Source organism: Aythya marila (genome assembly GCF_965140915.1).
Source record: "Aythya marila genome assembly, chromosome: 7".
NCBI classification, from domain to species: domain Eukaryota; kingdom Metazoa; phylum Chordata; class Aves; order Anseriformes; family Anatidae; genus Aythya; species Aythya marila.
The window spans coordinates 30,504,543-30,528,504 of record NC_139048.1 but is presented as its reverse complement, the minus strand read 5'-3'; the positions used below and the strand labels follow the sequence as shown (position 1 = coordinate 30,528,504).

The following is a 23,962-nucleotide window of genomic DNA, read 5'->3' as shown; positions in this document are numbered from 1 at the left end:
ATCTGTCTCCCTTAACATACTTGGCTACCAGGCTACGTTTGTCGAATACAACGATTCTGTTTGCATGTGGACTGAATAAAGCACTAGAAGAAGCCCTGTCAGACTAACAAGGCGGGGTTCCAACACCAGGTTAGCCTGCACATCAGTGCTCCGCCACGGCATCAGCCATCACTGCTGCTGGGCGCAACAGATGTGTCCTGCTCCTGGGGACGGAGCCTCCCTGCACTGCCTGTGCCAGCGTTTCTCTGTTCTTGCAGTGAAAGGCTTTCCTGGTGTATAATTTCAATTTCCTTACCGTGTTTTTTGTGCAGTAATGTTTCTCTTTTCCCTGGTGGATGATGAGGGCTGTTCATTCTCATTGCAGCCTCTGTCACAGGTCACAGAAATGTGTATCATTAGCTGCAACTCTTTGGTATTTATAGAGCATAAAGCAAAGTCTTGGTTTTGTTGTTGCCACAAAGTTTAAATTCATGAAGCTCAAACTGAGGTATTTTGCCTAAGTGCAAAACAGTTAAAGCTGAGAAACAGAGGAGAAAGAGACTTTGATGCTTAGCTATATTCCAAAATAACCAACTGCATGAGGTAGGTAGTGTTAGTTTTTACCTTAATTACTATTACAGCCAAAATTGGTGATAAACTGAAACTACAGTTCATAATGATAACTTGGTGCTATGCTAGATCTGAATGCATGGAGTGAAAGCATCTCTGTTAGCAAAGGTTTTAACAGCTCCTGAATTGATTTAAAATACTGTTGTTTATTGACCAAAATACTATATAGGACTGCTGAAAAGGGATCTAACTCAGGCTGTGAAGTTCTGCCAACAAAGTGTTTCATGCTTCAATTTCTGGAAGTTGCATAGGAAATTTCAGTAGGGAGCACAGATGCATTTTGTTTAAATGTATGAGTTTAAAATGTAGTTAACTACACTGTTTGCATTAGGCACCTCTCTTTGTATTATAGCTGATGTGCTAATGCTTTACAGTATGTCAGCCAGATGTGGATGAAGGATGATAGAGATCTGTGAGCTACGGTCAGATGAACTCACCACGGAGCTGTGGTAGCACAGCTGTGCCAACTAAGAGGCTGACTACTCATCTAAGCTAATCATCACAATAGTATACGTTGATTGGTAAAATAACTAATTTCTTTCCAAAGTCCTGGCAAATTTTGATATTTTTAGTTTCCCCACCCCAGAATTAAAGATCCTGAAACCCTTAAAATAACACTTTAGACAAAACACATCTAATGTCTTTTATGCATCTCTAATACAGTAGTCAGTCTCTAGCCTGTTTTCCTTCCTTTTCTTATAAGACAAAAAATAAACTCTTCAAGGGAATAATGCTTCCTGTTTCACAAAAACATGCCCCCAAAAATGATTATTTGTTTACTTGTGTTTCTGTAATGGATAGATCTACTACATAGCAGTAAAGTTGCTAATCAGTTGTCATCTGTGAAATTGTAAAGCAAAGGTAATTATTCATAATTTTATCTTTCTTGGCAGACCTCAACTGCTACTGTTAATATAGTGGTGACGGATGTAAATGACAATGGACCAGTTTTTGATATGTTTCTACCTAAAAACCTGTCTGTACAGGAAGAGGAAGCCAATGCTTTTGTTGGTCAAGTAAGGGTAAGTTATTAACTGCAGAGTTAAATTGTTTATTTTATTACCTAATCTGTCCAGACTATTAGGAAAGAGACTAAAATAGTTGTACCTTAGACAACCTTGCATCAAAATGTCTGAAGTTTAAACGCAAACCCTCTATCGTCAGACATATTTATGTTAAAAGTTAAAGTAATTTTCTGGGCTTTGAAATATATAATTAATGTTCATCTTCATGCTTAACAGGTCAAAAAGGCTTTTTCATTTAAAAAAGCTAATCAGAAGACTAGTTTCGTAGATGCACACCACTGTAAAATCTTGCTTATAACAGATTTACAGTGTTACAATATTGTCACCACATTTTTATACTGTTACTGATTTTATTTTACAATATTTCTATAATACACTGAATAAGTTATGTGCATGTATGTAAGATTGTTCTATGTAGAAAATTTCTATAGTATTAAAGAGGAAAATAGTTAATGCGTTGACCGTAATAATTTATTAGGTGTCGTAAAGATAGATTATGCGTTTGGGTATTGTTAATTTAAGTAATTTGAAGCTGTGTAAATTTTTACAGCATGTGTAGGTCTTCTGGACTACCAATTGCAGATTCAGTCACGTGAAACATGCACCATCTTTTTGGCAGAGTCAGTTTTTCCTAATGGCAGGTGAAAGAAAATATGAATTGGTGTTTTGAACTTGTAGTTGAATGTCAAGTGTTTCATATTTCCCTCAGTGAGGGGTTAGCATAAAGGCTGGATTAATATGAGCTGTAAGCACAAGATGAATTTGGAAGCAAAGTTTTTCAGGGATTTTGGCACAAGCATCTGCCTTTCTTCCTAGTAGCAACTGTGTCATTAGAAAACAGGAGCTGTCTTAAGAATACCTTAGCTGCTGTCTTAACAATACTGTCAGATAGGAGAACACATTTCAGGTAGCATTGAAAGGAGCAAAGGCATATAACCATAATAACCATGTTTCTTTCCAAATGTACATTATTCAGTAAGATATCCACAAGTGTTTCTCATGTGTCATGCTGCTTGATAATTTTGTATTCTTTTTTGAGTGAACTTGACTTCACTTGTTTCCTGGTATTTATAAGTTGAAAAAGTGCTTCTTTGGGATGGGTTTACCTTTCCTTCCACTTTTGTTACTTACTCATGAAGTTTGATTTCATTCATGTTATATGTTACGGTTTTAGGCTCCTTCAATACAGTCTCACTTGTACTTATATGGAGGAGGTTCTGCATGTTGTGTGGCTCTGCTTGCTGTGTGACCTGGTACCATTAAAGTAGGTACTACTGTGAAGCTGTCCAAGCTTACATGTAATTTTAAAGAGAAGCAACTTTCCTCAACACTGATGAGCAGTAGAGATTTCCTACTTTTGTTATGCTGAACTGAAATATCAGTCCTGTCAAAGACTGTTTTGAATTCTTGCATGTGTAGAAATTAAGATCCCTGTGCTTAAATCTGTTTCCATAAATCTATGTTTGTCATTGTTAATCCTATGTAGTCATTTATCATTTATCCTAAAACATATGGACTCAATGTGTTAAATCAGTACCAAATGTCTTCAAAATCCATGTTGTGTTTTTCTGGGTGCCCTCAAGGTGCAGTAATTTTTAAAAATACTGTATCAGCTTTATTTTAGTTTAGATGGAATTATAAAAGAAAATATGCCATTGCAACAGAACCTCTCTCTAAAATAGCATAATTTCTAAGTTGTGTTGAAATGAAAATATTTAATGAAACCTTTTGATAGCTTATTCCTTCTTGTGGAATGAAAGAAACTCGCTATATCATTTATTCTCATGTTTATCACCAGTCCTAATTGTCAGCATCTGGATGGAAAAAGATTTCTCTTTGTGCTGCAGATATGGATAGGTGTAGATTGTAATGTTTCATATTCATGCAAAAAGTATAGAACAGAGCGGTTTGGGCATTTGGAATTATTTTCTGGACTCAGTGAAATTCAGTGAAATTACTGAAGTGAGGATGATTAGCCTTCAGATGTAATTGTGTTGTTTAGGGAGAGTCTTCTTTAAACAACAAAACAGCTTTTGTTACCGTTGTTGTCCTTCATAGGACATTAGAACCACAGTAGGTGTGGGAGAGGTTTCTATGGGAATGTGTTTTGTACAGAAGCTGTAATGTGGTTAAAATATAAAGGCCTATTTTAAATGAAAATGTCTTGGTAAAAGAAGGTAGTACTTACTATCTCTTGTGTTTTCAATGCTAAGAATTAAGCTGCTGACTGACAAGCCTTCTTGTCAGAATCTCTTCTACCATATTCATTTCAAACAGCTGAAATCCAGCATAGTAAGCACTGATACAGATTAAATAAAAAATAAACAGGTTTTGTGGCGTCTCTTACCCTTTTGAATGTGTACATTTTACACAAGGAAAACCACAGCAAGGTATTTTTGTCTTAAGATCAAAGGTGTGGGCCCCACTGCTCATTGAGGCAGAGGACCTAGTGGTGAGGGTTACGGAAAAGGTGCTCCACAACGTTGGTGCCTCAGGCTTTTTACTGGTAAACTATGGGGACTCCCGGCTGCCTGAGCCCAGTGTCAGTCTGGAGGAGGAAAGGATTAACCTTCATCCTAGATGATGATGAAGTTATGGGCTGCATAGGAAAATAAGTCAGGCATAATGGGAGCAGATGAAATGCATCCAAAGGTGCTCATGTCAACTGGTATTGCTGCAGGGGTGCTTATTTGTCATCTTTAAAAGGTGCCCAGGAGTGTGGTTCCTTACAACTGGGAAAAAAGCAAACATAGAATCACACAGAATCACAGAATTTCTAGGTTGGAAGAGACCTCAAGATCATCGAGTCCAACCTCTGACCTAACGCTAGCAGTCCCCACTAAACCATATCCCTAAGCTCTACATCTAAACGTCTTTTGAAGACTTCCAGGGATGGTGACTCCACCACTTCCCTGGGCAGCCTGTTCCAATGCCTCACAACCCTTTCAGTAAAGAAGTTCTTCCTAACATCTAACCTAAAACTCCCCTGGCGCAACTTAAGCCCATTCCCCCTCGTCCTGTCACCAGGCACGTGGGAGAACAGGCCAACCCCCACCTCGCTACAGCCTCCCTTGAGGTACCCATAGAGAGAGATAAGGTCGCCCCTGAGCCTCCTCTTCTCCAGGCTGAACAAGCCCAGCTCCCTCAGCCGCTCCTCGTAGGACTTGTTCTCCAGGCCCCTCACCAGCTTCGTCGCCCTTCTCTGGACCCGCTCAAGCACCTCGATGTCCTTCTTGTAGCGAGGGGCCCAAAACTGAACATAGTACTCGAGGTACGGCCTCACCAGAGCTGAGTACAGGGGGACAATCACCTCCCTAGCCCTGCTGGTCACACTGTTTCTGATACAAGCCAGGATGCTGTTGGCCTTCTTGGCCACCTGAGCACACTGCTGGCTCATATTCAGCCGACTATCCACCATCACTCCCAGGTCCTTCTCTGCCTGGCAGCTCTCCAACCATTCCTCTCCCAGCCTGTAGCTCTGCTTGGGGTTGTTGCACCCCAGGTGCAGGACCCGGCACTTGGCCTTATTGAACTTCATGCAGTTGACCTCAGCCCATCGGTGCAGCCTATCCAGATCCTCCTGCAGAGCTTTCCTACCCTCAAGCAGATCAACACACGCACCTAACTTGGTGTCATCTGCAAACTTACTGAGGGTGCACTCAATGCCCTCGTCCAGATCATTGATGAAGATATTAAAGAGGACCGGCCCCAGCACCGAGCCCTGGGGAACACCACTAGTGACTGGCCTCCAGCTGGACTTGACTCCATTCACCACAACTCTTTGGGCCCAGCTATCCAGCCAGTTTCTAACCCAACGAAGCGTGCGCCAGTCCAAGCCAAGAGCAGCCAGTTTCTTGAGGAGAATGCTGTGGGAGACGGTGTCAAAAGCCTTGCTGAAGTCAAGGTAGACCACATCCATAGCCTTTCCCTCATCCACCCAGTGCGTCACTTTGTCATAGAAGGAGATCAGGTTCGTCAAGCAGGACCTGCCTTTCATAAACCCATGCTGACTGGGCCTGATCGCCTGCTTGCCCTGCAAGTGCTGCGTGATGACTCCCAGGAGGATCTGCTCCATGAGCTTCCCTGGCACTGAGGTCAAACTGACAGGCCTGTAATTTCCCGGGTCTGCCCTCCGGCCCTTCTTGTAGATGGGCGTCACATTTGCTAGCCGCCAGTCAACTGGGACCTCCCCCGATCGCCAGGACTGCTGATAAATGATGGACAGTGGCTTGGCCAGCTCCTCTGCCAGTTCTCTCAGTACCCTTGGGTGGATCCCATCCAGCCCCATTGACTTGTGCACATCCAAGTGCCGTAGTAGGTCACCAACCAGTTCTTCGTGGATAGTGAGGGCCACATCTTGCTCCCCATCCCCTTCCACCAGCTCAGGGTACTGAGTATCCAGAGAACAACCGGTATTGCCGCTAAAGACTGAGGCAAAGAAGGCATTGAGCACCTCCACCTTTTCCTCATCTCTTGTAACTAAGTTTACCCCGCATCCAGTAAAGGATGGAGATTCTCCTTAGTCCTCCTTTTTGTGTTGATGTATTTATAAAAACGTTTTTTGTTATCTTTAACGGCAGTAGCCAGATTGAGCTCCAGATGAGCTTTGGCCTTCCTAATTTTGTCCCTGCCCAGCCTAGCTACATCCTTAAAGTCCTCCCTAGTGGCCTGCCCACTTTTCCAAAGATTATAAACCCTCTTTTTTCTCCTAAGATCAAGCCACAATTCTCTGTTGAGCCAGGCTGGTCTTCTTCCCCGCCACCTCGTCTTTGGGCACATGGGGACAGACCGTTCCTGCGCCATTAAGATTTCCCTCTTGAAGAGCACCCAGCCTTCCTGGACCCCTCTGCCCTTCAGAACCGCCTCCCAAGGGACTCCACCAACTAGTGTCCTGAGCAGCTCAAAGTCAGCCCTCCAAAAGTCCAATACAGTGGTTTTACTGGTCCCCTTCCTGGCCTCGCCAAGAATAGTGAACTCCACCATTTCGTGGTCATTCTGCCCAAGACAGCTCCCGTCAATCACATCCTCCACCAGCCCTTCTCTGTTTGTGAAGAGAAGGTCTAGCGGGGCGCCACCCCTGGTAGGTTCACTAACCAGCTGCGTCAGGAAGCTATCTTCCACGCTCTCCAGAAACCTCCTAGACTGCTTTCTCAGGGCTGTGTTGTGCTTCCAGGATATGTTAGGGAAGTTGAAGTCCCCCACGAGTACAAGAGCTGACAATTTTGCAACTTCTGTCAGCTGCGTGTAGAATTCCTCATCCGTCTCCTCATCCTGGTTCGGCGGTCTATAGCAGACCCCGACCAGGACACCAGCCTTTTGTCCCTGCCAATCCTAACCCAAAGGGACTCGACCTTGTCATTCCCAGCCTCGAGTTCTAAACCTCGAAAGACTCTCTAATATAGAGAGCCACACCACCACCCCTGCTGTGCTGCCTGTCCCTTCTATAGAGCTTATAGCCAGGCATTGCAGCACTCCAGTCATGAGACTGGTCCCACCACGTCTCCGTGATGGCAACCAAGTCGTAGCCTGCCTGCTGCACGATGGCTTCCAGCTCCTCCTGTTTGTTACCCATGCTGCGTGCATTGGTGTAGATGCACTTCAGCTGGGCCATTGCCTTATCCTCCGGTCTTGCCATCGTTCCCCCTGGCACATCCCCAACAATCCTAGCCTCAGCCCCATCCCCCTTCCTACCTAGTTTAAAGCCCTCTCAATGAGCCCTGCCAGCTCCTGGCCATCACACTCATCTTTGGGGATGACAGGAAGGAGGATTCAGGTAGCTCCAAGCTGGTGAGCCCTGGTTCCTAGGAAGATAGCAGAGCCTGCTGGAAGCCATTTCCAAGCAAATAGACAATAAGAAGGTGAATGGGAACAGCCAGGATGGATTATGGATGGGCAAATCATACCTGACAAACTGGTAACTTTGGGATGGTATCACTTGGCTCTGTGGATGCAGGGAGACCAGTGCAAGTTGCTTACCTTGGCTTTACCAAGTAGTGTAGTATCTTCATAATTGTATTAGCAAGATAAGGACCAGATTAGTGGACTGCAGTGTTGGGCAGTGCAGAAGCTGCAGGGGATCAGGGAGCAGTGCAATCCAGAACATATTTTCTAGTAATATCCAGTATTTTCTTCTTAGAAGGTTCCCAGAAGTCTTTTTTTTTTTTTTTTAAACTGATTATTAGCAGCAGCTACTGTTACTTTTTTTTTAATTGCCAGTTGACATGACCATAATGTAGGTAAATTTGGGGATATATTCTACGATGTCAATTACAAGAAAGGTAAAAGTGTAACAAATTTATCAGCATCTATTATTAAAATGTTAGAAATAGTCTGTATAATATGTGAGAAGCTGTTGTAATTGCTTTTTCCAGTTCTGGATTTTCTGTATTAGACTTTCTCTTTATCCTCTCCCAGGGCTGCAAAATTTTCACTCTTATCTGCTCAGCTGTTCTTTTTTTAAAAAAAAGAGTAATGTTTATACCCTTTTTTTATATCCTTTTGTCCTCTCTCCCGTGATACAGGTAAGTATGTAAGTGACTTAGGACACAATTAAGTCGAATGCTCCCATATATGATTCCTGCTGTAGATGATAGAATTCTGTGCATTCTGTGCTCTAATTTGTTTTAAGTGGGAAAGCTGGACTTGAAAAGGGGTTCCCATAAGGGCTTAGGTAGTACTTGGGAATTTGTTTCCCGGGGGAGACGGAACAAAGGCAATGAAAAGATTTCTGGTGGTAGAGGGGAAGGCTCGTTAGGTGCTGGAGGCAGTATTAACATTGAAGTGCTCTCGTGATCTGCCGCTCCCGTGGCTCTTTGTATGCCAGCTGAAGTCCGTGGAGGCGCTGGCACAGGAGTGCTGCCTGTGGGGATTTGAGGAGCACACTGAAGATTAAAAGAACAAAAGCTAGAAAGGATAAGGCTGACAGTGTAGTGAATGTATTTCAAAACCCTTTTATTTTATAGAATGTTGTCTAAATGAGAGCAGTCAGAGGTTTATTAGACTCCCTACAATTCTTTCATGTCTGATCATTGGGATCTCCCAACAAGACAGGAGAAGAATTGCTGAATGAAGTTCTCTACAGAAGACCAACAGGAAACCAAAAGCTTCACACCAGAAGCTTAAAAATTCAGGCACCTTATCATCTGTTGCAGTCGTAAATAGCCTGAGGTCCTGCAGGAGAATTCAGCATCTGAATGATTGGCATTATGCAGTGTACTGTTTGTCAGTACCACATCAGGTACATGGGAGGTGGAAAAGTGGGATGAAATATAGGTGAGAATCAGTGTATTGGCTGCAAAATGTGCAAACACATTTGCATTCTTGTTAAGTGAAAGACAGTTCTGTAGTTTGTTACAGAACTTTAAAATGCAGTCTGTGGTTAAATAAGAAGCTGTTGGGGCCTATAAGGCCTGGTGGGGCCCAGGAGAGAAAACAGTCCCCAAACCACCCTTGACTAAGTTTCCATTTATCTGTTTTTTAAAGTTTGCCCAGTTTCTTTAACTTCCCCTTCCTATTGATTATTAATTATAGGAAGAAATTTGTGTAAGTGATCACTGTTTGAAATGCCCTCCGTGACCCAGGAGATACAGGAACATGAAAGGAGATGAGAAGGAAAACATGGGTAAACAATCACATGGCAGTGAACAGTCCAACCCTTCATCAGATGCTCACGTATCACTAGACCTTAGATTTTCCCTAATATGAAGGCAGTATAAATAGGCTCCAGTAACAAAAGCTGTTTGCACAGAACGCGTGAGATATCTCTTATCATCTGCTTCTTATTTTTAAATGGGAAAACAAACTCTCAAAAAATAAGCAAATTGCTCTTTAGGATGGAGCAATTTTACTTACTGGAAAGATGAGCTTTGGAGAACTTTCCTTAACTCCACTGCAAAGTTAAAATATTTTCTTTTCCTGTTTAATAAGTGTGAACTACTACCTGCATCTAGTATTGAGTAACCTCTGTCCACTTCAAAACAGGGCAACTCTAAGGAAATAAGTGAGACTGGGGCAGCCTGCATGGCACCAGTCTACAGATTTCTAGATGCTTTTTCTTTCAGTGGTATGGAACTGTTTTTAATGTGTTGTTTAAAGAAGCAGCTATCATTTTTGAATGCTAACAGAATGTAATTATGATGCCAATTTCCTAACAGAGTTTTCTGTCTGTGAATATTAGTGAATTCTTACAAATTTCTATTTTTACTTAAATTCACAAGGTGGTAAAACCTGCAAGTCTCGTGATTTAAAGCCCAGTTTAAATTTCACAGATGTCAGTAAGGTTTATTTTGTTGGACTAAATGACCTCTGGAGATCCCTTACATCTAAATTGTCCTGTGTCTCTGGATATAGGAAAACTGCTTCAAATGCCGATGAAGTATTACACTACAAGATTTTGTTGTAGAAAGCACAGAAACAGATCTCATTTTACATAAATGACCATTATCATTGTTTTCTGCACAAAAGCTCATAGAACAGGGTATGACTTTCTACATTGTCGTATATATAAACTGCACTGTAGATAACACCACACCTGTATTATAAGTACCAGCTTCTGAAATTAAAATCTCATGGCTCCTGTACTTTTAGAAAAGTGCAGAAAAATTAGAGGTGGAGAAAAGGAGAAAAAGTACAAGACCAGAAAAAAAATGAAAAAGGAGAATCATTGGCAGGAGAGGACCATCTATGAAGCTAAAAACATTAAGCCTTTGGGGAAGAGAGGAGTAGAATCAAGGCCTCTGAAGTAAATCTCAAATATCCAGAGTGAATCCACGACCACTGCTAACTGTGTTATACTTTACCGTACAACATCTTTTAAATTCATCTGGTACATATAAAAAGGAATATAAACAGGTAAGATCTTAAAATGAGACTATCAGAAATGCATCAGAATTTAAGATTTGAGAGTTATAGCATGGCAGATGAACCACAACCAGCAGAAATGGAGACTTGTATTTGGTTGCAATGTGTGCATCCATATGACTAGCATATCTGTATAACCGTTTAGAGGTACGACTATGCAGTGTCTGCATGCGTAGGTATGAGCTGCTACTTTCCAGTGCAAAAGAGCTTGTACACTGTTATTTTTGAGGTTCTCTTTGTGCTTATTTCTGTAATGGCTGTGTAGCTTTTTACAAATAGTAGGATCACCACAAGGTCGCTTTGCTGGGTCCTTCATTTTATTGCATGCTTATTAAAAAAGGTGTTTCTGTGTTTGATTAGAGAGATCTTTAATAAGACCTTCAACACCATCTCATTTGAATTGTCCGAGTGACACTGGTGAGGTACAGGCTTTCCGTTCCATGTGAGATGTTTCGGATAAGATACGTAGAGGGAAGGGTATTTCCAGTAAGTCATGCATGTATGTGCTCAAGTGCTTTTATTCTTCCTCTTGCCCAACCCACATCAGGTTTGTCATCCTTGATCATATAGTTGATCAATACTTGATCAGGCTGAAAGGATTGCAGCTTCTCGGAATCACAGCATCTAGAGAGTCTGTCTGGGATTTTTTGCGCATGCATGATAGGGCATGCTGAAGTCAGCTTGGCTGAATGGTGCTTGTAGTTGTGTACAGAAGAGGTGCTGGAATTTGTTTCTGGTTTAAACTAAATGTTATGTGTGCTGCTTGCCTTTCCTCGGGATGATATGTCTTGGGGAAGAGGTTCTTTCTAACATGGAAGGGGGGAAAAGTAAAAGAATGTGAAGAGGAGAAACTTGTATGAATAGTATTCATTGTATATTTTAATGTAGCTTTATCTTTCTTTGCCCTTTTACAGTCTCCCCAACTTTATAATTGTCATGATTATTTATAAACGCTGCATCTTTGCTTAGATGATGAGAAGAAACGATGAGGCAGCCTTTGCTAAAGCACTTGTCTTTGTCACGTGCTTCTATTTGTATTTTCACCTGTTAAAAAATTCCTTCCACCTTCTAAAGCAAGTTGGGTGTCATGGTTTCAAGTCCAAACCTGTATCATGAGAAGAAATAGATGGAGTCATAGATCCGTGCAATTTTTTCCATCTCAGACCAGCAGTGCTAGGCCAGGATTAGCTGCTTTCTGCTCACACCCCCAGGGGACTGTATAATACCTGTAAGTTATTTCACTGTGTGTGGCTGCAGCCATGCTCAAATGGCTCTTTTCTGCCTATAATATATGGAAACTGGGGTGACTTTTTAAACTAAGTGGCTTTCAAAAGTTGCACTCTTTCACTGTCTTCACTCAGAGAGGGTAGTGAGGCACTGGCACAGGTTGCCCTGAGAAGCAGCACATGCCCCAACCCTGGAGGTGTTCAAGGCCAGGCTGGATGGGGCCCTGGTAAATCTGATCTAGTGGGTGGCATCCCTGCCCATGGCAGGGGGGTTGGAACCAGATGGTCTTTGAGGTCCCTTCCAACCCAAGCAATTCTATGATAATTCTATGATTCCTGTTTCTGATGTTGTATTTGTACACCAATTTCCATCTTTGTCATCAGAGTGTTAACAGTTGTGGTTTAATGCAGTGGAAATCTTGATGCTTGTCACTAGAGAATCGTTTAAACCGTCTTCATGTGCAGTTTATTGCTGAGAGCCTGAGTGTTTCTGTATCAAAAGGAATTCCTATTTTTGTCTTCATTATACCAGTCTGTTGTTTTAAGCCGTTCACCTATCTCCATTCAGCCTGATGCTATAGTAGATCATCTGAGTCAGTGTTTTCCCATCCCTACTACATGACCCATTTAGTATTTTGATGGCCAATTCTGTCTGTTTGGATTTGATTGTCCAGATTTCTGTCACTGGGGTAAGAAACTATAGTTTTCCTGAGCTTACAAATTAGAATAGTTTATTCTGGGCCTCCTAACTTTTGGCTGTGGTTTTTCTTTCTAGATATTTTTTCTGTGACTAATTTAGTGTTTTCTTTCTGAAGACTGCCTGGTAGAAGGAGAAGTTGAAGTTTTCTTGAGATACATGTCAGGTGTGCTTTTTCTGTAATATTCAGAGTTCATGGCCTTGATATTTCTAATTGATAGAAGAAAATGAATTTCCTTTAAGTAATCTTAAGTGAATAAGAGAATACAGAACAGAACCAAGAGTCTGAATGGTAAGATGAGTAGTTTCAAATCCAAATGTTTGCTGCTGTTACCCAGCTTGGATCTGGTGTTCTCTAATTAGACAGTGACATGAAGAGAGCCGGCAGTCTGGAGAAATGACAAAAATAACTTCACATTGCATTAAGACATTAGAGAACTCCGTGGGAGCCCAGCTAAATGTGGAGTTTTGAAACAATATATTTAATCTGTTAATTAGCTTTTGTTTTTTATTTTTGCTACTGTGTCTATTCATTGATTAATCCCTGAATTGCTTGATCATATCATTGCCAAATAACACACTCCTCGTGAAAGAAAAAATTCTACTCATCTTTCAAGTTAAAACAGACAGTGCAAGTCTCTTAAGTTTAGGAGCTGGTTGCATGTCAGCCAAAGACAGCCCATCTATGTTTCAGTGTTACAATGTGATTAATTTTTGTAGGAGGTTCACCAGCCCATTAAATCATGCTTTTGCAGCCATGGGCTTTCAGATTTTCATTTACTTTATATTTGATTGTGGTGTTTAACTGTTCTTATTATGCAGTTTTATTTAGAGTCACATTTAATTGTTTTCCAGACTAACACTCCATCCAGATGCACTGGAATTAACATTGACAAGGAAAGTAATTATCAAAGGTTCTTCCATCTTGTATAATGGCTAAAATATGTCTGTATTAGAAAATTTACCATGTGATATCTTAACCCTAGCAAATCTAAATATAGTTGTGAAAAAAGGATAAGTTGGTAGGGATGATGACTTGGTAGTCCAATAAGATAATTTTAATTTTTATAGAAAGGTTCTTGGAGGATATGCCAAAACCTCTAGTGTTTTTCTAAAGTTTCTAAGGGCTGAGGGGGGCATTAGTTCATTCTTTTAAAGAAGGAACTGTTGCTTTGAAATTTAAAGATTAGCAAAATTTGAGGGGAGTACCAGTGAGTTTTATTTTGCCTCCTCACTTTTTTTTAGACCAGCTAAATCCAATTGGACTGTCACTGCCAGTGACAGACCTCTGAATCTGCCACCTGATACTACAACATCCCATATTATTGTATATTCTTTATATCACCTTTCTTCATCAAGTCAGTTTGTGCAGGGCAATAATTCAGAACATTTAAGATTTGTCACACATTGTAACTAAGCATCTGTGTTGTTTTGTGGTCTAATATTAAGTTTTGTGGCGTATCAGAAGTTACATAGCAAAATCAAGTAAGTATGTATACGTTTGATTGAGCATGAACACAGAGTGAAGGCATTACATCATTTCTTATCTAAAACTTGTACAAAACCAGCAGTCTTCCAATCCTGCAAATCTGTTTAAAAAATAAATAAATCTGATTTATAGGAATAGAGCAATTTAAATATCAACTTTGTAGAAAGCTGCACAGAAATAAACTCTTGTAGGTTTTTGGTCTGCCAGGGAGCATGACAGCTATCTGTAATGGGCATACAGTGATAGCATGTATGTTTAGGAGCCTGATTTATTAATCTAATTGCCTGAAGCATGAGAGGAATATGTGAGAAAATACTAACAACACTGGGAAGACAAAAGTATTTCTATGTTTCATTGTTCTTTTGATGTTATCTTGAGTTAAACTGACAGAAATCTCTCAAAACTGTGGGTACTTTCTAATCTTTTCATTTCCTTAGAGCACTTAATAAATGAAATAGGAAAATGAAAGAATGTGTAAAAGCAGGCAAAAAGAAATGAAAGAGGAAAAGTCTTCTGAATTACAAGGAAGAAAAATTCCAAGCTTTCTGGAATGACTAATTTTCCCTACTTAAGATATTTTTAAATTAATACCAGGCCAGAAATGTTTCGAATTGTTGTGGCCTCTTACTGCATCTGTGAGATGTTAATTTTGTCCTATGAACACAAACAGTAATCTATCTGAAAAACATTTACAAAATCCAATTTAGCACTCCCACCAACACTTGATTTGCTATTTGACACAATCGAAGGGTTTGGGAATCTTTTAAACCCATAATAATAATAAAATCCTATTATCTTCCATGAAAACAATAGCCCAACTCCCACTGACAGCACCCTTTGTATCCTCCAGCACAATTTCTATCCCTCCCTGGAGCTGCGGTATTTACTGGAATACTGGCTGCCAGCCAGAGGTTTTGTTGGGATGGGTAGGGATGATGGGGAACTTGTGTCCCTGAAGAAGACCTGCAGAGAAATTTAATTTGGGGGAGGTGGGATTGGCAGAAGAGTGGTCCCAAAGAAGTATTTCAGCTTTCAGCATGAATGAGGGGGTACCTGTCATATTTGCCTCAACTATATAGACAAATATGAATAACAACTCTGCTTTATTTTGCTGTTTTCCAGCTCCAGCAGTTCAAGTGTAAATCCTCAATTAACCTGCTTAAATCCCATTGCTACCTGTTGTGAGCAAGAGTTGTGGATATTATTAGGAGTTTTTTTTTTTTTAAAGAATGATAATGATATAATTAATATCACCATTTAAGCATTTGTCATTATATTTCAGAGTTAACAATCCTTTAAGAGATATTCTGGTAATTCAGATCTCCCAGAATTGTATTTTTCAAGTTGTTTTTCAACAGCTTGTATTTTGTGTTGTATTTTCAAGCTGCAATGGAGGAAGATGATTTGTTACCCTGGAACACTGTTGGTTCATACTCGTGAGGTTGTCTCAGTAGTATTGAAGCATGGTTGGTAATGCCAATTCAGATTTATCACAGCAGTTAAAGGTTATCATCTTGTAGATCATGCTGTCTCCGGTAAACATGGGATATATTTTCTGGGAAATAAAATAATGATTCTTTTATACTCCTGGGTTTATAGGATTGTTTTACTATGCAGTACTTTGTAAGGTAGTCCTGTGAAAGATGGAAATGGAGTACTAGTCCTGTGGATCTGATAACAGCAGCAGTAGTTACTAGAGACTCTTCCAAAGAGCATGCTTTCCTTGTCTCTAAATGAACATAAAGAGATAAAGAAATTGAAATTGGTCTCATCTTCTTGCATCTCTTGTCACAGGCATTGGCAAGAGGAGCCAGTAAGCTCTGTTTATTTTCTTTTTTTCTAAGTATTTTATACTTCTGCAGGTGCTCTCACAAAAACAAATTGCCTTGGACCTTTGTGAAGGAGACTCCTCTATCCCAACAAAATCCCTTCTGGTCAGGCCACAGCGACTTAAGTGAATTCCTAAACTCTTCTGTTGGGTAACACTAGCATGGAACGTTTGCCCACCAGCTAGTTGAACCACTTGGAATAAGACTGGGGGAAAACCTGTGAGCATATAAAGGGATGATTCCCAATATTTCTTTTACCCAGAATAGCAAAATAAGCTTCGTTTCCTGTCTAAATTTACCAGGCCTGTCTTGCATGTGGTTGCAAGGGATCAAACAGCAGACTGTGTCAGTAGATTTTGGGGTGGGAACTCGAGTGCTACCAGAGTGTTCATGTGGCAGCTGAGAGTACTTCAGGCTCTCTCTTGCTTGTCACCCAGCTCTGGGTATAACAAGGCAGGAATGAATAGGTTCTTTATTTGGTTGTCTGCTCTTGACATTCTGCTGTGGTGAGGAGTGGTATTCCTTGGACAGACTTCGGGGGAGAAGGATGTGTTCTATACATACCCTGCTCTCATTTCGTAAGAATATTTTTTACACTATGAGATTAGGTATGTTGGGGTTTGGAGGCTAGGGTGAGAAAGGTACTGTGTGATGGGGAATAGAAAGAAATCTGACCAGTTTTATGTTTAGTGTTTGCCTTGTTTTTTATTACTCCTACAGGACCTTACCTAATTTAAAAAAAAAAAAAAAAAAAAAAAAAAAAGATTAATGTTGTTGGTGTAGTCCAGAGAAAAATGATAAAATGATACCTGTGATTTATATTGCATTGTTAGAGCTGCAAAGAGACAAGGGAGCTCGTTGTGGAGCCACTGGAGATCCCAGAGCTGAGATCTGTTCATACTTCCTAGCAAATAGATTTGGGGAACAGCTGCAGAAAGCACTGGTTAGCAAAGTTGGGAGCAGATGGCAGAGTCAAAACATCAGGAGAGATTCCTTATCTGAGTCTGTAGTGTGTTGTGGCTCAGCTTGTTGAGCTCAGTGCTTTACATGGGTACTCTGTAAAATCCTGCTCTTTCCAGAAAGACTGACATAGCCAGTTTTGCCCATGAAGCCTGGATTCATACCTGCAGTGTCTCTGTATGGAAGCTTGCCCTCATCCTCTCAGCCGTTAGTGGCGGTGGAAGAAACTCTCACCACCTCCAGCACCTGTGATGTGGTGACATTGTCGTCCTGTCATGGGATCTGTTATTTCTTATATTTCCCTCTTTAATTTTTTTCTGGCTCCCTTTCCTCCCCTTCTGGTAACTATATGTGGAGAAAGAGCAAATTATATTAAATCTATTGGGATATTACTAACAGAGCTTCTCCGTGGTAGTGTCGAGCATGGTTATGAAACATGGATGATTCAAGTCATCCGTCTCGATATAAAGCTGCAACTGCAAGCAGGAACAGGCAGCACAGTGCCACCTGCAATTCCTTCAAAGACTTCATGGAGCTCATGCCCACAGGATCTGAGAGGCTCCAGGAGATGATTTTCGCATGGAAGGAGGAGCTTCTTTCTTATACCCTTCAGATGGCATTGTTTTAGAAAAAGTCATCCAACAGCTAACTTAACTGGATTTGATAATATATAGGGAAGCACATCAGTCCTGCAGAATGTGAAAAATATGTTAATGCCCAAGGATGTACACAAATGAGTTTAAATGTAAGTAGTCATGTTTTTGGAGCCAAGTTGCAAAGTGTGCTGTTATTATGGAAGTCTTTTTACATGTTTCTCTATTTTAAACTGTACTTGAGTGTGTTAATGTTAGTAATAAAAGTAAAAATTTGCCTGGTCTAATTTCATGATTTTCAGTGATAGTAGTATTAAGGATTAACTTTGTTTAGTGCGTATATTCAGTTTTTATTTTAAACTCTGTTTGGTCTTGGTCAGTTAGCATCAATTTAATTGCTACTTAAGGATTTTGGCTTAATTTAGAGCCTAAATATGAGGACTGACCTCATGCATGTATTGGAGGTAAGGTTTTGAAGCTTAGGGTTTGTGTCTTACCCAGAAGCTGATTTCTTCATTTCCTATACTTTGCTTGTCTTTCAGTGGGCTAACAGTTTGTTACTGTATTCTTGAAACTTTCTTCCTTCATTCACTTTCTGATGGTTTTCCTGTTTGTCATCTATCAGGAAATAGATTTGATTCTAAGCTTACGTAAATCAACCATACGTTGAAAGATGTCAATTCAAAGGATGTGTTCTCCATTGACGGGTCATTATGAAGTTATAGCCATTACTGCTTAGCGCATTGATGTAGTGCAGGAGGAAAACACAGTGAAATTTTTCTTATTAAAAGTTTTAATTAACTTCTAATTGATTTCTAGGAAGATAAATGGCTTTGTTACAATATTTTAAAATTAACACCTTCACCAGAATTAAACGTTCATGGAAATTTCCTGAGCATTTTTCATATAACAAAACATGAAAATCTTTTCTCATCTTCTCAGATGTCTGTAGCCATATTTATGATGTCAAACAAATGAAAACGCCTTTCTAACTGAATGGCCTTTGTTTAATTTACATGGCCCTATTCATCATGCTTTAATTTAATTAAAAGGAGGAAAAACAACAGGTCAGCATTCAAATTATGCTCTAGTGCCTTTAGGAATAATGAGGCTGAATCTTTTCCATCCCCATTAGGGCAGTAACACAATAACAAGAACTATTTAGCTGATACTGAAATCTGAGGCTTAGATCGCTACACGAGACTTAAGATACCAATTGAACAAAATCTAAACATTTATCTGTTGCAATTATTGGCATTTTCTGTGTGTAGAAGAATAAGGATGAAATTTGGTGTCATTTGATTTTGAAGAACATGACGTACAAACTGTAGAAAGTTAAGTAGTTCTTCAGAGAGCAATGATAAAAAATTCACTAAATGTAACAACCTTAAGTTAAATTAAGATTTTTAACTAATGTGTCCATTCTGTCTGCGAACTGCATCCATATAAGCATGGATTCCTTAATGATTGGTAGCTACAAAACACCTAAATTGCACTGTAAAATAAAAAATCTCCTCAGATACCACCCAACTCTGAAGATACTTGAGCATTATAACTGCCTAATGGCCTGGCTTTAGAAGCATCTAGATTGTTTTCTGCAGATGATGTCCAAGACTGAGCATCTAAATGTGTATTTTCTCCTGAAGTTCATCTGAGATCCAGAAAGGTGCCTTCAATCACTTCAGATTAATAGGTTTGATTTTGTAGAATATTTTTTTTATTCTTCAACAAAATTTGAGTGAGAGGCAAGTTGCTGTGAACAAGAAATGCTGACTAGCCACACAGATGTTACTACTTCATAGAATATTATCTTAGCTTACCTTGCAACTCCCACGTAGGTGTGTCCCTTGTATTTAAAATGTGCATTAAAACATGGTACTTTTTTCTGTTTCTTAGGCCACTGACCCAGATGCAGGTGTTAATGGTCAAGTTCATTATAGTTTGGCAAATTTCAACAATCTTTTCCGAATCACGTCAAATGGTAGCATTTACACAGCAGTTAAATTGAACAGAGAAGTAAGAGACTATTATGAACTTATCGTTGAAGCAACAGATGGAGCTGTGGACCCCCGCCGTTCAACACTAACTTTAGCAATCAAGGTGCTGGATATTGATGACAACAGCCCTGTTTTTACTAATGCTTCCTACACTGTCTGTGTGCCTGAAAATCTACCACCTGGCACTGTCTTCCTGCAGATAGAGGTAAGAAAGCATTACAGAGTGAAGACAATGTTTTGTAACTGTTGTGCAGTACTAAGCATGTTCTTAGTTAACTTCTCAGTGGGACTGAACTAAAAGAATGCAGACTGGAGTCAAGGAAGGACTGATATCTACCAGACTGAAAAATTCATGGCCATTAAAGAGGTACATGAAATATTTTGGGGGTTCACTTGGAAATAAGAGCAGTTAGTTAATAAATAAATAAATTGAGCAACACTACTATTGTCATATTTTTTGTCGTGTCATAATTGTTTTACATGTGAAGTGCACTTGGTTTGTTCTTGAAAGCTCATTATATTGTTCCTACATGTTTGTGTTGATAGCGCGCTATCTCAGCTGATTCAAACTGAATTGAAGTCAAACCTAGATGTCCAACCTCGTTATAGTCAACGGTGTTAAGTAGTTGCTTCTGGAAGAAATTGACCTAACACTAAGTTTGTCATCTAAGATAGCTGGAGTAAAGTTGGCACCTTGAGGTGTCTTCTCTCTGTTGACTATAAAAACAAAGACAAACCATTTAGACACGTGATAGTTAATTGATCTCACTCATCCTGAGCTAGATCTCTAAAGATAGCTGAGACTCACTTCCCATAAGTAGTCTATGTAGCCTCACAATGTGAGTCAGCAGATTTTAATGAGAAGAATCTGTCGTGGGATAATTTCATCAAGAATATTTTTTATCTGAAGCTGCCTGCAGGTAAATTGTAAGTGGAATTAACAGCTAAAGCAATTGCATAATATTATTCCTAATGAAAGTTAATATTCTTTGTCTAAATACTGGTATGAAATAAAAACATCCATGCTGCTCTACGGGGTAAAATCAATGGTCTGCTTAGCCCAGCATCCTCTCCCTGGCAGTGGCAAGTAGCAGGTGCCCAGGGAAAAGACCAAGAACAGAACAAAATTCCAGTGACTCTTGCACAGAATATTGTGTCCCTTTCATGTGGCAGGTACCTCTGGATTTAATAACCTCAAGTGTTCTTTCTCCTTTGGGTTTGTGCAGTAGTTTTTAAGTTTATCCAATACTATTAGAATAATATAATGAGATTATATGTATTTGCAGTTACTTGCATTTTTATGTTTTTAACATAGTAGGGATTTGTTTAGTAAAATGGATTTTGTTTGCCTTAAGTATTTTTTTTTCTGTATGGCATGGTCTAGGCGAAGGATGTTGATCTTGGTTCTAATGTTACCTATCGAATACGAACGCAGGAAGCACTACAGTATTTTGCACTGAACAAGTACACGGGCGAGTTGTCACTTCTGAAGTCCTTGGATTACGAGTCATTCTCCGACACAGAAGCAACTTTCACCTTTCTTGTGGAAGCCTTCGATAGCAAGGGCACTATGCCTCCTGGTATTGCTACTGTCACCGTGAGAGTAAAGGTAAGAGGAGTAGTGGCTCAGCTGATAGCATCCTCTCCTATTTGGTACAAAATACCTCTGTGACCCTTGCAGATGTGCTGATGAACCACCAGAGCACAGTAGCAGTATGTCTGCTTTCCTACTTTTTTCACTTGCAGAAAGCTACTGGCTTTTTCTGACAGCAACTTGTTCTGCTAAATATACACTTTATAACAGCTATAATTATTTTGCTATATGCAATTAAGTAGTTAAATCTTGGTTCATAGATTTATGAAGTACAAGAATACCTGACAAATACATAAACACTTAGTCATTTAGGATTGCTGAAAGATTGAAATAAGTACCTAATGGAATTGTTTGCAAAAATGACACCATCACGTTTCATTTAAAGCTCTCATAAATTGTAATTTTATGAACCATTCAGGTGTATTGAGTGCTGATGTGGCACACAGTGCCTTACATTTCAGTTCAGCTACCTGAAAATATAGAGCTGCAAAGAAACAGGCTTATTCAGTGGTCTTTTGCAATGAATCATTTTTATGCTGAGTTGCAGCATCACCTGTGTTTCTGCTGTCTTGCCAGTAATATGGGGATAATGGTATTCTTTTTGGGAGGATCCACAAATGAAAAGCGCTTGTAACAGAGGCATTAGCACTTAACATCTTCAGTTGGTTGATGTGCTTGTGTCCAAAAGGGGAGGATGCTTTAGAAACTCTAAATCTTGTTTCCTTGCATTTACAATGGTGCAGTTCTGGAGCCAGTCAGACAAATCCTCTTGTCTGGTTGTTTCATTTTTGTTGACTGTCAGTGAAGAACAGTCAGTGGTGGGAGACAAGAGAATTTAATTACTGACACTTCAGCTAAGAAGCAAGTAGAAAAAGCATATCTTACAAATACAAATTTCCTACCTGGCAACTTCAGTGTAAATGTAAGTCTGCAAAAAATATTTAACATTTATGAATCAGTCTCTGGTTCAGCTTACTGCATATCTGCAGATGCTATGGATTGCCAGATGATTTTGAGTAATTCTGTTTGTTGGTCTCTACTGAGCTCTGAATTATTCTAGGAACAGTAAATGTCTCAGATTATTAGCATTGATGGCAACATAAGAAGGCTTCTGCAGTACCTCTCTGTCTCTGTAAAATGCTTGAGATTGAGATGCAGTGCTTCTGCTTCCTACTGGGCTGCCCTCTGAACTGGTGTTTTCAAAGTGAATCAAAGGCAAAAATAGCTTTTCACATCGTTCCGTGAGCCTTATTTGTCTATACTGTTCAAGGAGGAAGTTGCTCAAATCAGTATTTTTTTTTTTTTCTAGAAGAAACTTTTTCCCAGGTCGATGCTTTTTAGCAAGAATCAAGCTTTGTTTTGTTTTAATTTGAAGATAGCTTTTCTCAAATAGGAGTGTGTTCATGGAAAAGCTGCTGTCTGTACGCTGGGGCTGACATGGCTGTATGACTGTGCGTTTATGTGGTGTTCATTAGTCTGAGCGGACAACGCAGCAGTGCAGTTCTGCTTGGTGGTGTTAGTGTAACAGCAGCGGTGTAACAGGACACTGTCCAGGAGGCATTGTGAGAATAGGGAATTTAAGAAGGATGGGATTATTAGTAGGATCTTTTTTTTTTTTTTTTTTTCTGTTTTGTTTTTGTTTCCCTGCAAACTTTGCACACATGAGCAGTTAAAAGGAGGCATGATAATTGGTGTGTGAAAGGCGGTGTGTGAGAAGCTGGAATACTGTGCTTGAGCCAAGAGTAAAAATTTCTGCAGTTGTTGGGGACAGCACAGGGCCTGAAAGCGAAGGCAAGCAGCCTATAGATTATGTAGGAAAGGGGAAAAAAGGGCTGTAGGGGATTTTTAATGTGTGTTATCATACCCGGCAACGGCTTGATTTTTGCAACTGATCAGTGGACATAATTGAATAACTTTGTTAAGATAATGGGTAGATTCTGACCTTGAGTGGCAGGTAGGAGAGTAGCATTGTCAGTGGCACTCATGAGTGGGGAAGGGCTTTTGGAAAAAGTAATTTTTCATCTCTCATTGTGTTAGACAGATGCCATTAGTGGGTACACGTCAGAGAGATCGTAAAAATTTAGAACCTTGATTACAAGACAGATCTAGAAAAGAAATAATGGTTTGTTTTGAGATTACAGAGGAACTTTCCATATAAATAAAAATAATAAATAAATAAATATAAATATAAATAATTTGGGGATGGAAAAAAAAAAAAAAAGGAAATAGAAATCAGAGCCATTTGCTACCTGTGTGGTATGAGAAGGGTCCACAAGAGGATACCCTGAGTGGCAGATTCAGGAGACAGAGCCTCAAGGGGCAGGGGCAGGAGCAAGGCACATAGCTGGCCTTCAGTGAGAAAATAAATGCAGAAGGAGCACAGAGCACAGTGCATCACAGTGCAGTTTGGGTTTGTTCCTGATGGAAAAGACCCATACCTACCCTTGTTCTGAAGGGAGAGAGGTGGTGTGTCTGTGGTGGCAGCAGAAGGTCCAGTCAGTGCAGAGGAGAGGACATGGGGCAGGGGTTCCTTTGGGGACAGAGGTACTGGGAATAGCCTCTAGTATAGGGCCAGCATGGGCACGTGGTGGCAGGCTGGCACAGGGTGCTCATCTATTCCAGTAGAGCACTGAATCTGGCCCTAGAGCTCAAATGTGTGGTGACGTGAGGCTCTGCATGGTGTGGTAGAGATCCTCACTTGTCTATTTTCTGATTGCAATCTGGTCATATATTCCTCTGCCATCCTGACTGTGGTCCAGGCTGCTGCTGTAGGGCATGATAGATAACTCCTGATAAGCATGCTCATTGTTTCATGGGAGTAGTTTACAATTTTCTAGCTAATGGCTAGGATGTCTGCACAGGGAATCAAAGAGGTTTTAAAACTGGAGATTTCTGCCAGACCTTCTGCCAATTCAGAGCCTCTGTTCAGGGACAGGGTGCTCCTGCGTGGGGATGTACATCCCTCTGCGTGGCTCTGCAGGAGCCCTTCCCGTTCAGCTTGTCTTTTGCTCCTGCTCTGTGTTAGGAACGGGATATATCTTTTTCCTATTAGTAATAAAAACATTTTTACTTTATTTAGAGGAA

The 23,962-nt window shown here is 40.2% G+C and overlaps 1 protein-coding gene across 1 annotated transcript in view; it reads left to right on the top strand.

The window, feature by feature from the left end:
* The window catches only part of PCDH15 (protocadherin related 15), a 731,645-nt gene that overhangs the window by 580,594 nt on the left and 127,089 nt on the right, over positions 1–23,962 (top strand). The window contains exons 22-24 of the mRNA XM_082765483.1: positions 1,503–1,631; positions 19,184–19,489; positions 20,669–20,893. Of these exons, the coding sequence (XP_082621609.1) occupies positions 1,503–1,631; positions 19,184–19,489; positions 20,669–20,893 (660 nt within the window). The remainder of the gene's footprint in view (positions 1–1,502; positions 1,632–19,183; positions 19,490–20,668; positions 20,894–23,962) is intronic.